Source organism: Pinus tabuliformis, chromosome 4_2 (genome assembly GCF_031772625.1).
Source record: "Pinus tabuliformis cultivar Carrire ecotype Pingquan chromosome 4_2, CPIR1, whole genome shotgun sequence".
Classification (NCBI taxonomy): Eukaryota; Viridiplantae; Streptophyta; class Pinopsida; order Pinales; family Pinaceae; genus Pinus; species Pinus tabuliformis.
The window spans coordinates 821663931-821679456 of NC_142304.1; the positions used below are offsets into that span (position 1 = coordinate 821663931).

The window sequence follows — 15526 nt, forward strand, 5'->3', positions numbered from 1 at the left end:
GACTGCTCCTATTTTTCGCATATGGACTCGGTTTGACGAACTGTTCGCACCACCACGATCATGACGATGAGATCTTCAACATGAGCCTAGTTCGAGCACAATCCAAGCACTTTGATTTTTTGAGCCTTTTCCCAGTCACCGGTGTTTGATGAGCCACCTGTATCACCAGAGCATTGCCAATGTGAATGAACACATCCTCCAACCAGAAGTGCAGTGGTAACCTTGGAAGACGTACCCAAATAACCCCTGCACCAAGTTGCTCCCTTTTTGGATTGAAAAGGGGGCTCCATCGTTTTAGCAACGCTTGGGCAAGTTCAATATGCCAATATCGTGAGGGGATCCAGTCTGTATATTCCTCCCTGTGGAAGTTGAGAGAAAACCACTTGCGTGTGAGAACAATAATAGAGGGAAGTTCTTTAAGAAGGGAACCCCATATTTCCATAGTCTAGAGTCGAAGACGCTCCACAGTGTAGTTTTTCCCTCTGATTTGTCCCACCAAAACCTTGTTGGCCATATCCACCACCTCTCCCATCATGAGATCTTCCCCCAGCATGAGGTTGATGTCCTTGTCTTTCGCTTTGACGCACTTCCCTTTCTTTACTTTGTTGGACTGAGGAGTCGTCAGGTGGTCCCAGAAGGGACCCATGCTACCCTGATATGCTGCCTGCAGAGATAGTGAAGATCTCTTGGGATTATACTTAAGCAGCCCGAGGGTATGGGGAAGCTGATCGGTGGATAGTTAGGGTTAGGGTTTGGAGTGCTAGCCGGAGTAATTTAGTCGGGGGAAGAAAACCCAGACAGAGTGATTCCGATAGACGAGGGGGTGCTAGAATGATCCGAATTAGATCCTAAAACACTCTCTAAGTTTTCATGAACTCTGTAAAATTCATGCCAAAGTTTCAAAGTCTTATAAAGATCGAGCTTATTAGAGATATCCTCGTAATAGTTGCAATTTGTGATCAGCGCGGAGCAACGAGGACCCTCGTTCAAGCGCGCAGACTGTCGACCCATGGTAACGTGCGTTGTCACGAATTAGCAGAATGGGAGGTCATTTCAAGAAATGGGGGCAGTTTTTGATATGTGATTAGCGACAGGGAAAACCACATATCACAGGGCAAACCCCTCAAAGAAGGAAAATCCCTGAGCGCCCGGACCCGAAAAACCTTAAAATGCAACGGATATCGCCGATTCCGTCAAAAGTGGGGCCCACAAAAACTGACAGAATATCAGAAGGGTTTCGAGCGGTAAGCGGTTTTAATCGAGTCCCGCCCGATGCCACACAATGGGTGCAACGTGTCCGGCAAAAGAGAGAGAAAACGGCTCACATCGGACAGGTAAACATCATGTTACTTACCCGCTCGATATGGATGGAGACTGTAGGATCTGGAGGCTCTAGATCGACGGTGGAGATGCGTTCCGATGGATGACTGGAGTTGAGGTAAAACATAAAGAGTTGTATAGGATTTGAAGTCCGACGTGGACGATGCGTTAGCAAAAGGACGTGTTTCGCGGCCATTCTTGGAGTTAATGGAATAAACGGTCATTTTGAAAACGTCCAAGAGAATTGACACTCAGTTCGTTATGAAATAGGTGGCCACCTCCCTGTGAAGCGTTATACAATGATGATTAAGCAGAACAGAGGGATTCAAACAAATAGAGGCAAGCAAACCAGAAAGTCGGGAAGCAAAAACGAACAGTCAGAAAGCAGATTGGCTTTAAAGCCATGAACTGACAGAGAAAAAAGTAAGCGAGTTAAGAAAGCTAAGAGCAGAGAACAAAGAGAAGAAGTCGAGCTGACCTACAGAAGTAAAGGCAGCATCAAGATAGAGTCAGAGAGTCTGTGTACTCCAGAAAGGGCTTGAGAGTTTCAAGCCAACTTCTTTGTATATGCCTGTCATGTATTGTTTCTCAGATTTGACTCATACTATTGTGACCAATAGAGGTCGAGATTCAGTAAGGAGAGTCTGTGTACTCCAGAGACTTGGGGAATCCAAGTACAGTCTTGCTGATTTATATTTGTTGAGTGAGACTCAAATTGAGCTCACTGTTGTAAAAACTCTACTTTGAAAACATAATAGAGTGGCCACAACTAAAGGCTGGAACAGGAGATGTAGCCCAGGAGTATTGGGTGAACTCCTTATTAAACTTGTTGTGGTTATATGTTTGCCTGTTGTGTTTTCTTTAACTGCTTCAGTGTCTGTGTATTTCGTAATCTTATCGATCCGTTGCCTAAAAATAACATAGACACATCCATGCACACGAGTCTGTAATACCTTAATTGTTTGTCTTAGATCAGTTTCAGATCACGGAAGGAGCGGATGGGTGAGGGAAATTAGGAAGAGGGGAATCAAAGGAGGGAGAGGGAGAGGGAGGGATGCATGTCGCGATGAGATTGAGAGTTGGAGGGGAAAGTGGGGGGCAATCCAAACCACAAGATGCATCCAGAGCGGCTGATTCTGGCAGGTAGGGCACAGATGGCCCAGGGAGGTCCATGACAGGTATCTGAGCAGACAAGGAGAAAGGCGGTGGACAGAATGAGCCAGAACTCGACATGGTGTGTAGGTGCGTCCAAATCTCCTTGTAGGGATTCAGGTCAGTTGAATAGTCGACAGCTCCCGAGTCCATTCAGAGGGGTAGGAGACTATCCGCACATCGTAATAGTGAAGAAAATCTGCAGGTAAGTAACAGATGCGGGGAGATAGCGACTGCAGAAGGTCCCACGAAGGCTTACCCTAGACCTTGAGGCGTTGCAACACGCAGTATCGGTGCCATCCTCTCTCACTCTCCACATTCACCATCCGATAAGAATTATATCTTGTATCTACTCAAGTACTATTTTTATTATATACATTGAGTTTATCATTTTTTAACAAGACATACTAGTGTAGCTTTATTAATATCATATACTTTTTTTAAACAAGCTATACTATTATATTATAGCTTTATTAGTATCATATATAAAATAATACATTTATGATTTAATACATTACATGAAAACTAAACCACCATACCATTACCAAAATATCCACTTCTATTTGAAATAGCTCATATCATCCTTATAATGTTAAAATATGAAAACATAGTAAATATCAATAACAAGTATAACATATAGATGAGGAGTAGACTAATTGGTTTGTGTAAGGTTTAGTTCTCAGTAGGTCACAAGTTCAAATTTTATGGCGAGGGGTTGAGTATGGGAGCCACCTTTGGAGAATAAAACTATCCCTATAGACATCACCAAACTTCTCTAATAAGAAAATCTTTCTTCCATTCAACATTGAGACTAACCCACACAATCAAATTTGAAAATAAAAATAAAAATAAAATAAAAATATAAACCATAAAAAATATAACAATACCTACAACAACCAACTTTAAAGTGGGGTCATAGGTTTATTGGCAAAAATCTTTCGTCCATCCAACATTGAGACTAATCCACACAATCTAATTTGAAAATAAAAATACAAATATAAACCAAAAATATAACAATAGCTACAACAACCAACTTTAAAGTTGGGTCATAGGGCTTTCTTCCATCCAACATTGAGACTAATCCACACAATCTAATTTGAAAATAAAAATAAAAATATAAACCATAAAAAATATAACAATACCTACAACAACCAACTTTAAAGTGGGGTCATAGGTTTATTGTTCAGAGAATTTTTGCTACACATAATTTCCTAAAGAAATGAAATGAAATGATATTTTAACATCCACGAGACTAAAAATAGTCTATGAGACTATTAGTTTCCTACATTTCGTCTTTTCCAATTCAATCTTTTTCTTGTTCAAATTGATGATGAGCTGACCCAACTTTCCAACAATCTCCTCGCTGAAAAGACAATGCCAAAAAACCGATGTTAACATATTCCCATAACTTTCTCTAATATCTTTGAATGCATCACATTCCAAAATAAAATATTTTTCTAATAATAATAAAATTATCACAAATACTATATAAATCAATACTACTCTTACTTAATAAAATCCATTAAGTCAAAATATCCATTAAGTAAGGTTAACGTTGAGGTCATCACCACTCGGGAAAAAAATTTACGCGCTTGACTTTTAGCGTTCTCAATTTGTTTTCAATTCCTTGTACCCCTGTAATGCTCACTAAAATTCTAATTACCGAATACGATTCAATATAATTTTATAACCATGAATACCTTTGCTGGTTGTATATTCATTTGATCTAATTTCATATAATATTTTAACTATTCATTACGCTTCAACATAATTTTATAACCATGAATATCTTTGGTCATTGTAAATTCATTTAATTTATTTCCTATAATAATTTGATTTTTTATTTTTTTGAGAGTTAAAACAAGATTTTAGTAATCAATTTATTCGTTATTCGTTATACTTTAGATTTGTTTGTTAATTATTATTAGTTGAACATTAATCAATATAATTTATAATATTTAATTTTAAAAAATATATATATATTTTTTTTTCTAGGTAAAGTCTACTTCTATATTAGGGTAAGAAAAATATTTACATGGTTTACATCATCCGAGGGGGCCGTGGCCAGCCCTCTAACAGTAACAACTGAAACAGACTATCTTTCCACTGTGACCGAGTTACAAAAACTTGTCCATTTGAGTTCTTTGGACAACAGACTTTTTGAACATGGACAGACAAACTACAGACCCTGTATATCCCATTGACTCTAACCTTTAACACACTAACTGCACTGACTAGAAACAAGCAGCCATGAAGAGGCTGAGAACTAGGACTGAAAATGACCAAGATGAGAATCGACAAAGACATAGATAACTTTGAGCAAAAACCTTGAAAAGAGCTTCCGAGGAGACTCAAGAAGGTTGGCTAGGCGACGCCGGTGGCTTCCTCTGCTCCGGACTAGGCGAGTCGAGCCCATCCGAGCCTGGCTGAATTGAGTCGCGACCCTCTTCTCTATCCTGAGCACGATTAAACGGAGGCGGTATTTCCTGCACAGACGCGGCTTGAGCCGAATTCTCCTGAACCAGGACCTGCGGAGGCTAAATAATCTGCTCTTCGGCAGCCAGGGGACGGGGCACACGATAAACTCTACCATTCATGTCCCCGAGAAGTATATCGCTGCTCTGAATGCTTGCAGAGGCAGGGGAAGACGAGGAGTGATCTTCAGGAGCCGCCTCTGAGAGATAAACCGAGAAATTGACAATTACGTCTGATCGAATGAGCCTTCCAGGAATTCTGAGGCGGAATGTCTGGTATGAATCCTGCAGAACCAGAAATTCCTGCTCAGAGCTGGAGGACGAGGGGGGCATAGCGGCCATGGGAGCGACAGGATGCGGCTCCTCCCCTTCGTTTGCAATGCGAATGCCAGATCTACCGCCTCGTCGAGGCACACCTCTGCTGCGCATCATAGCTCCTAACGCAAGGGCTTTGAAGCTCTTCTCAACCACCCTGAATCGACCCTCCGGTGAATTCTCTTGCCAAATTCCAACCTCAAATGGCATGTTCTGGTCCTGGCATGTCTGGGCATTTCGACTAAATAGCGGATTCACAGCATTCATCACCGGCGGAGGACAAGGATCCCTCATCCCTGCGCGCTTCAAGTCCTGAGCAGGCGCGCTTCAAGTCCTGAGCAGGCTCGCTTGGCTTGAATGCGCCGTCCTCCCAAATCTGCAGCAACTTAATGTCGTCTGTCACGGGAATTGAATAAATTCCTTTCTTCATTACCTTGAGATTCAAACCCGTCCTCTCAACCGCGTCACAGGTGTTGAGACAGGTGCCTGCCTTAATGGCACGTTATATCACCTGCATCCGGGTTTATTTTTTAATATTATTAAAAAATTATATTTCAAATATTTGATTGTAGGTTTTATTGCAATAGTTGCACAATGCAATACTATATGAATATTTATTTCACAGATTTCATGCCATAATTTATGGATATAATTGTAATATTCATACATGATTTTTATATATTTGTATAATGATTTTTTATTCTTAAGCTTAAGCAATTATCTAAAAAAGAAAATGATTGAAAATAACATATATAATAGTATATTTAAGGAGATTTACTTCCCATCATTATTTATGTTTCTCTGAGTATTAATGTAAGAGTAAAACTATAATGTTACTACCCATCAAAATTTATGCAAGTGAGCAAACAATTAATTTATCTACTCCACATTTCAATTTATTAACTTTGGAAAAACAAAACTATTCCTATTAAACACTATTAATTTAGTATTAACCAATCTAATTTATAATTTTTTCTACAAATTTCCTATAATATATTGTTTAATTTAAATAATAAAACTAAATTACCTTACTACACTCATTCATTTCCTCAAACATTTTGATTTGTTAAAAAATAATTCATCCTTTTTATGTGTTAAAATATAATTCCATAAAATAAAATTACCAATTTACCATTCCATTGCCTTCCAAACAATTTCACGGCTGCTTTCATTGACAGAAAATAATTCATGAATTTTATGTGTAAAGATATAATTTCTTTATGTACTACTTTTTAATGTAAAGATATAATTGTTGGAAAGGCTAGATTTTTAATAGCATAGTTGAGGACCGGGTCTTATTATTCAAATGTGAAATAGGTAGATGGATAATTCCAAAAAAGAATGAGAAGAAATAATTAATATCTTTGGTTAAAAAAAGAAAATGACACTGCATCATGGATTGTCTCGTTTAATAAGTATGGAAGTGGTTTGTGAACATATTCGTTTACTAACAATATGAAGGTGGTTTGTGAAGATATTCCTAATCAGTGTAAAAACATTATGAAAGTGGATTGTTTGAACAAAGCGTTAGAGGTGGTTTGTGAAAATATTCGTTTAATAACAATATGAAGGTGGTTGGTTTATGAAGATATTTCTAATTACTTTAATAATATTATGAAAGTGGATTGTTTGAACAAAATGTTTGAGGAAGCGAAACTTATAAACATCAAGATTCATAACATAAAAAAATGGACTTGGAAAAATTTAAAATTATGATAGGGTAAAAGTCCAAAGTCTATTAAATTCATAAGTTGTGATTAAAATCTCTTAATTCCCGATGGTTAAAAATCGCTGAAATCTAGGTTTAAAAAATTCAAATTTTTTGTAGATATGGTATTTGAATCGTGTTTTTGATGATGGAAATGGATTCAGCACCATCAAAAATATCTAAAATACCTAAAATTTTGAAGTTTAACAACTATAACTTGAATTTAAAAAAATGCTTGTTAAATTTTCTCTCAATATAACGAAAATTTCCTTAACTTTCTGAGCAATTCCTCCGAGGACTACGGCATTCACCACAACAGCTTTACGTCGTTATTTTCAAATACGACAGCTTTACGTCGTTATTTTCAAATAGCCAACTTATCTTGATACACGCCCAGACATCATCATGATCAATTTTAAAAATGTGATACACGCCTTGTCAGTGTATATTGGCTATGCCTTCTCCAACGCTTACCAACCACGTGGCAATAACTGAAGCATCCACACTCCAGGCCACTCTTTTCATCCCAAGAACGGTTAAAACCAGCGGGAATTTTCCCACAAATGTGGATTTCACTGTAATTTAATTGTAGATATCACTCTTCCTGCTGTTTGCCACAATCAACTTGCTCCCAATGAAGCAGGAAAGCATCATATCGGAATGAGATTTGAACTTGGGTGGGGAGGGTTTAATTTTTCATTAAACCCTCCTAAGTCTATCTAGAATGTGCTCAATTTACAAATTTCAGTGGAACATGTTACACAGGCGGTTCAATAAAATCTTTGTTTTTGGTGAAAATTTTAATGGCGAAGCTGTTGCGCAGAGTTTGGAAGTCAGTGACGATATGCCCATACTCTCAAAGTAACGCTGATTTGGAGAGTGACAGCGTCGACCCTGCAGAGAAATTGCCCCAAGATGTGTTCAGGTTGATATTGAAGCGCCTCGGCCCCAGGGATTCCGCGAGGGCCGCTTTGGTTTGTAGGGCATGGTGGTCGGTGGTGGCGGACGAGAAGTTGTGGCACTCCTTTCTTCGGGAGGAGGCCGGGAATACGTGGGAGGCTGTGCTTTTCGCTGAGACATACTTGCGGTCTGGGTTTCCTGTCAGGTGAGAAAGTTTTTGCATATTTCTTTTTCATTATTTCTCAATTGCGTTAGAAGTGTTGAATTTTAATTTTGAGCCGGGCAAAGGCAGCTTCAATTGGAACTGTGCTTATTAGGCACCCATGTTTTCACTATATGGCCCACTCTGGAACAACACCCCTTCCCAATGGGCTTATGATTCTGTGGCGAAGACAGTGGTATGTCCGGCCATCCAACAAGGTTCAATTGCCCGAGAGAGATGAATAAATGTGATCATTAGTTTCTAAACAAACTAGAACAATGCCCCTTCCCAACGGGGTTGTGGTTCGGTTGTAAAGGCAGTGGTATGTGCGGCCATCCAACAAGGTTCAATTTCCCAAGAGGTATGAATAAGTGTTTTTCACGAAGCACAGGGTGATTTCCAGGAAGTATGTAATGCCATAACAAAAGGAAAAAAGAAAACTAATTTCTGAATTTGGCTAAGTAAGCTAAGGGTAGCCAAATATACTAAATAATTGGAGTTTTGACAGCTTGAGAGCCGTCAACACTAGCGAGCCCAATTTTTTTGTCGTCGAATGTTGGGGCATCATAATAGTTTACTTATACAAATTCAAAGAAGAGCCACAAAATTCTTTCAAGACTCTCAGATTACTATTTGGAATGTTGCCCTTAACTTGAACCTTTATTTATTTGGCTACCTTGCCCTTCCCAAAAATCGGACCTTGTCTAATTAGCCGTTGGTATGATGAAGAGTGCAAGGCCCACCACATCCAACTCCGTTTCATTGTCACACATGATCCCTCCTTCTAGCCCCCTCTCTGAAAATCCTATTGTTGCTGCCTTCACCACAAAAAATATCGCCTCATCTTGTAGAGGAGACTTGAAAGTGCACATCACATCGCCATCACCCCAAATCCTTTTTTTCTATCTTTGCCAGTTCCCTTTCCCTCTTGACCTTAACCCCTAGTTCACATTCTCTCACACAATTACCCTATATGATGTTTCATGGGTAACCTTTGATTTGGGTCACTTTTGTTCACCCCCCACTATACAATGATATTTGGGATGTAGTTAGAGTGATAAATATTCATAGAGCAATAGACAAGGAGGCCTTTCAGGTCGAGTTCTTGAAATACATTATACACTCTCTTGATGACCACATTGCTGATTTATTTAATCTTCTGTTTCCATGGGCATGGTCTCATCACACTATTCATCTAATTCACAAATTAGGTTCCAACGTTGATCTGAACAAGTACAAGATGATCATGGTTGGCCACATATTCTCCAAGCTCTAAGTTATGGCCCTCCATTTGTGCTTATCTAAGGAGCTTGATGACGTAGAGGAGATGAATTTTTAAGTTGTCAACAATTTCTCACTTGCCAGGTTTCTCATTTTCTTTGTTGTTCCCCTTTAATAGACCATGATTAAAAAAATAAGAAAAATAAAATAAAATATATATATATATAATTCACAAATTAGGTTCCCGTGATTATCTGAATAGGTACAGGATGATCATGGTTGGCCACATATTCTCCAAGCTCTAAGTTATGACCCTCCATTTGTGCTTATCTAAGGAGCTTGATGATGCAGAGGAGACAAATTTTTAAGCTGTCAACAATTTCTCACTCACTGGGTTTCTCTTTTTTTGTGCTATTCCCCTTTAATAGACTGCGATTAAAAAAATAAGAAAAAATAATATATATATATATATATATATATATATATATATAAACCCCAATACAACTTTTATTGTCATTGTTCCTTGTCAATTTTTCCGCATTGAAAACTTTAGATCTGGCCTTCTGAGTCAAGGCACCCTTCGAACTAGCCCCTTTGGAAAGTTGTCTTGGTGCAGACGAAAATTGTGTTGAAAATTGACAGCTCAAATATGAATTGTCTTAAATAAAATTTCATTTTTGACAATTCTGGAGTGACTTTCTAAATATAAAAAGTCACGTCTAACATCTCAAGTATGACTTTCCAAAAACAATATATCACCTTGTATCAATTGGTAATCAAGTATAGTTGATGGAAAATCACTCAACTTATCATTAACCAATCCTAATAGTTCAATTTTGACTTAATTATCAATATTATCATTACTATTATCATTATCCTTACGATACTATGATATTATTATAAAAAAGAAATTCAAGTCATACCTTACCTCCATACTTCACACCCCTATCTCCTTAATGTTTCACATGACTCTACGCTACTCTCTCTCTTACTCTGTCATTAAATACTTGGCATATTCCTCTTATACACTCATTGAAGGCATGCCATAAAAGATTTATCTTGTGCACTCTTTAAAGCATATGTTACACTCTCTCTTAAATGCATAAGTTGCAAAGGCATGCGTACCTCTCCTTAAATGGCATTCGTCACCCTCTCTCCTTAATGACATAAGTTACACTTCCTAAAAGGGCATGAGTTACACTCCTCAAGGCATGCGAGATTCCTCTATTGAAGGCATGCATTGCGTCTCTCCATAATGGCTTAAGTTACTCTTCCCTATTTGGCATACAAGTTACTCTAAGGCATGCTCCTCTTTTATGACATGAATTCGTTGCTCCTCCTATATCTATGTGCCTCATATCTTCTCCCCTTACTACTTATGCATTGTGAAAGAAGGATTCAAAATTGAGAGAGAGAGAGAGTTAGAGAGACTTGAAGAAGATTGTGAGGAAGAGAGACTTGGAGAGTAAGGGTAGATCTTGAAGGTTGATTTAGTGTTTGCATTAACTATTGCTATCAAATCTTCATGCTACAACTTGTTCAGATTAGGGTGAACTTACTCATCCTCTTGATCTCTCATTGTACTTTGTATCTCTGCTGAACAATTGATATCTAATAGAAGAAGAATCTGGTTGGATTTTCCCCTTGTGAGTTTTTCCCTTGACATTGGACCTAAATTCTCTGTGTCTCATTCTGTTCTTGGTTGTCTTCCTTTGTGCATTTGGTTTATGTTCTATCTACAATTACTTAACTAATATTGCATCATAATTTTTATTTGTAATAAGTGATTGTTACAACATAGAACATCATATTTTAACATGGCATCAGAGCTTTGGTGAAGACAAGCCCAAGAAGATAAAGAGTTGACACTGCTTATTTGTTGCTGAAATAATGAGTCCTTACTTGCTACTCCTTCCTTACTGCCGAAATCTTACTTACTACTCCTTCCTTGTAGTTGAAATCTTATTTGTTGCTCCTTTCTTGTTGCTGAAATCTTACTTGCTGCCCCTTTGAAGATCCTATTTACTACTAAAATAAGGAGATATTATTTGTTGTCCTATTTTTTCCTGAAATAAGGAGATCTTATTTGCTGTTGAAATTTGTTTGACTTGATCAAGATGTCTTTTTCATACTTCAAGAATGAAGAGACGATGAATGATGCTTCAAATGTTGAAATTTGGTACCGGAGGACAGGTGGTTCCCTTAGGCTTTGATCTTTGGCCTAGGGAAAAGTGTCCAAAAGAATTTAATTTTTCTCCTAAAGTGACTTTATAATTTTATAAAGTTAAATCTAATTTAAAAGTGACTTTAAGTGATAAAGTTATTAAGTCTAATTTTAAAGTGACTTTTATAAAGTCAATGAAAAATTAGAAAGGAAAAGTGACTTTGGAAATAAATGACTAAGTGGGTCTTTATTAAAGTGGGGTGAATTAAAAAATAGAAAGTGAGATTTAAATGAGCATTTAATCTCAACCATTGATCTAAATCTATTTCAGCCATTGGATTTAGAGATCACCCAAAAGTCACTTGGATCACCCAAAAGTCACTTGGAGTTATATTAAAGGAGGAAAAGGAGGAAAAGGTCATTCATTCTTTGATGAGCAGATTGGGAGAAGGAGAGCAAGAGAGCAAGAGAGATTTCTGAGCAGGAAGGAGAAGGAGACAGCAGCTTGGCACACATTCCAAGGCAGCAGTTGAGCAGATTTGTACAGCTAATTCAGCACATAGTGAAAGGCAGATTTTTGCACAAAAATCGAGGAGCAGTTTGCTGATTTTTCTGCACACAAAACGGAGGTCGTACAGCATTTATTGCTGTCCTGTTTGCTGTAATTTCCAGATTGCTGTGAGGCACGGGAAAGGAGATAAGTTGTAAATTTGCTTGCTGATTTTTGCTGAATAATTCTCACTGTAAAAAGACAAATTTCAGAAATAAAGAAGAGCTCTCAAACTGGTTTTCCCCAAGAGTTGTAGGGGGTTTTTCCAGGGTCAAGTTGACCAAAAATATCAGTGTTTTAATGTGTTTTAATGGCTGTTTTTAATTGCTGATTTTTAATTCTGCAATTTCCAGCATTCTGAAAAATTTCCAGAATTTGTGTTTTCAGCAATATTTATTTTTTCAGTCTGTTAAATGTATGGTTATGGGAATGGACATTTAACTACATGGGAGAAATAAGGAGAAACTGAAAACCGGGGTGGGAAAACAGAAATTTTTACATGGTATCAGAGCTTGAGTGCTGAAGGGCAGTTTGGGACAGCAAAAGGAAAAATTGCAGTTGCTGATTTTTCACTCAGAAAATTCCAGCAAGCTGATTTTTTCATAAACAGCAGTTTTATCTTTACTACAACAGTGCTATTTTTCAGTTTTAGGACAGCAGGATGTCATTGGGATTGAGGGTGGAGGATAAGTTGGATGGGCATACAAATTACAGCGTTTGGAAGGAGAGAATGCAGAGTATCTTTGAGGAGGCAGAAGTCTGGGATATCATGGTGCATACCGCACAGAACCCTGTTGTTGTGCCCACTGATGTTACTCAGTTGGCTGAGTATAAAAAGAAGAACAATAAGGGTAAGAGGCTGATTCTAGACGGAATCAAAGACCATTGCATTCCTCATGTGAGAGGAAAGAGCAATGCCCATGAGATGTGGACAGCATTGTCCAATCTCTACCAGAGTACCAATGAGAACCGGAAGATGGTCCTGAAGGAGAAGCTAAAGAACATTAAGATGGGTAATGATAGTGCAGCTGGATATCTCACAAAGATTACTAATGTGAGAGATGAGTTGGCAGCGATTGGAGAGGCCATTCCACCCACTGAGTTGGTGCGGATTGCAGTGAATGGCCTCCCCCGTTCATGGTTGAACTTTGCTGATGGGGTTTGTGCACGTGAGACCCTTCCCACATGGGAGAGGTTTTGGGATGATTGTATTCAGACAGAGATCAGGAAAGGGCAACTTGGGGCAGCCAAGCCAGTTGAGCAGGATGAGGACGTAGCACTGGTGGCAGGAGGCAAGAAAGGCAAAGGGAAGAAGCAGGCTTCCACAAGCGGTGGTGGAGGCAAAGGCAAAGGTAAAGGTAAACAGGGGAACACACAGAAGGACTATTCCAAGGTGAAGTGTTGGAATTGTCAAAAGATGGGACACTATGCAGTTGTGTGTCCGGAGAAGAAGAAGAAGAAGGGGAAGAACCAGGACGTGGCAGCTTCAGCAGAGATTGAGGACTTTGCTGGTCGTTTTGACCGAGAGTTTGCGTTCACTACATGTGAGTCCTCTAGTGCAGGATCACCTGCCAAACAGGTTCAGAGGGAGCATGCTTTTCCCTCGATTAGCGGAGCATCTACAGGTATCTGGTATGTGGACAGTGGGGCTTCACGTCACATGACAGGAGTCCGTGAGTACTTCTCAGAGCTTTCAGAGAGTGGTATTGATATTGAGGTAGTACTCGGTGATGACAGAGTTGTTAGAGCAGTCGGGGTGGGGACAGTGACATTTCAGAGGGAGTCCAAACCTCCCTTGAAAGTGTCAGAGGTTCTTTATGTGCCAGGGATGAGGAAGAACCTCATATCCGTCTCAGCTTTGGAGGACAGAGGATATGAGGTACTGTTCAGGGGAGGACAAGTGTTGATGTATCCCAGGGGCGCTCCAGCTGATTCAGCTAGAGTGATAGGTGTACGCCATGCAAAGGTGTACAAGTTTGCATTTCAGCCCCTTTTGGCATTGAGCAGTAGTACCGACAGCAGAGCTAGCAATTCTGAGCTGTGTGAGATTTGGCACCGCAGGATGGGACATATGTATCATGGAGCCTTGAGGACATTGCGGGAGATCACTACAGGTGTGCCAGATTTCAGTACTGATCACTTTGATACTTGCAGAGGTTGTGCGATGGGCAAGTTTGCCAAATCCCCTTTTCCCAGCAGTGACAGCAGAGCGACGGGGATACTTGATTTGATTCATTCCGATGTGAGCGGTCGGATGTCTCATGTTTCCTTGAGTGGATATGAGTACTATGTTTTATTCATTGATGATCACTCCAGGAGGACCTGGATTTATTTTTTGAAGACCAAGAGTGAGGTCTTCAAGCAGTTTCAGGAGTTCAGAGCTCTTGTGGAGACTCAGACAGGTCGAAAGATCAAGTCCTTGAGGTCGGACAATGGAGGAGAGTACACCCTTGGAGAGTTTGTTGACTATTGTGCGGAGGCAGGCATTAGGAGGGAGTTCACTGTTCCTTACAACCCCCAGCAGAACGGGGTTGCGGAGAGGAAGAACAGATCCATCATAGAGGCTGCCAAAGCCATGATACATGATCAGGGGTTGCCATTGTTCTTGTGGGCAGAGGCCTGCAACACAGCTGTTTACTTGCAGAACAGGAGTCCGCATCGTGCTTTGGGGCACATGACTCCGGAGGAGGCTTTCTCTGGGAAGAAGCCTGATATTGGTCATCTTCACATCTTTGGATGCATTACATACTCCTATATACCCAAAGAGAAGAGGACCAAACTAGAGCCCACCGCAGAGAAGTGTATCTTTGTGGGCTACAGTGAGACCTCAAAGGCCTTTCGGATTTACATTCCTGCACAGAGGAGAGTTGTTGTCAGACGGGATGTGAAGTTCGAGGAGGACAGGGCCTTTAGGAGGTCACGGGAGTTAGAGTATCTGGATCAGCCAGACCCTCAGCAGCAGTTGAGTCAGTCGCAAGGATCCAGTGGGCAGGGATCAGGAGGATCCGGAGGTACATCTATGAGGATGTCAGGTCCATCAGTGAGCAGTGGCTCATCGAGCCAGAGGGGTGGTGCTCCGGGCAGCATGCAGAGCAGTTCACTAGGGAGTCCACTGATGGACAGTTCACACGGTACCTCAGCTTCTACAGGTTCAGGTGCAGGCAGGAGGACAGCAGACAGACAGTCAGGAGTTCAGGCTACTGATGATGATGAGGAGGAGGAGTTTCATTCTCCGGTGGAAGAAGTGCGCTCAGGGAAGAGGAAGCCCAAGTGGCTTCAGGACACCTTGAGAGATGCCACATCTGTTGCTGAGCCGAAGAGGCCGGTCAGAGAGAGTAGACCACCTGAGAGGTTTTGTAGTTATATGGCGATGGTTACCAGCATCCTTGACTCTGAGCCTTCTAGCTATGAGGAGGCAGCTAGCCAGCAGGTCTGGAGAGAGGCCATGCAGGAGGAGTATTCTTCTATCATGAAGAATGATGTTTGGGAGGTGGTGACGAGGCCTGAGGGCAAATCCGTG

The 15526-nt window shown here is 40.1% G+C and overlaps 1 protein-coding gene across 2 annotated transcripts in view; it reads left to right on the forward strand.

The window, feature by feature from the left end:
* The first annotated feature begins 7419 nt into the window (after window positions 1-7419).
* The window catches only part of ARP8 (actin-related protein 8), a 417643-nt gene continuing 409536 nt past the window's right edge, over window positions 7420-15526 (forward strand). The window contains exon 1 of one of the 2 annotated variants that reach the window (XM_089424245.1): window positions 7420-8074. In XM_089424245.1, the coding sequence (XP_089280371.1) occupies window positions 7773-8074 (302 nt within the window). In that variant the 5' untranslated portion in view covers window positions 7420-7772. The remainder of the gene's footprint in view (window positions 8075-15526) is intronic. The other variant, XM_089424244.1, reaches the window with a different exon arrangement.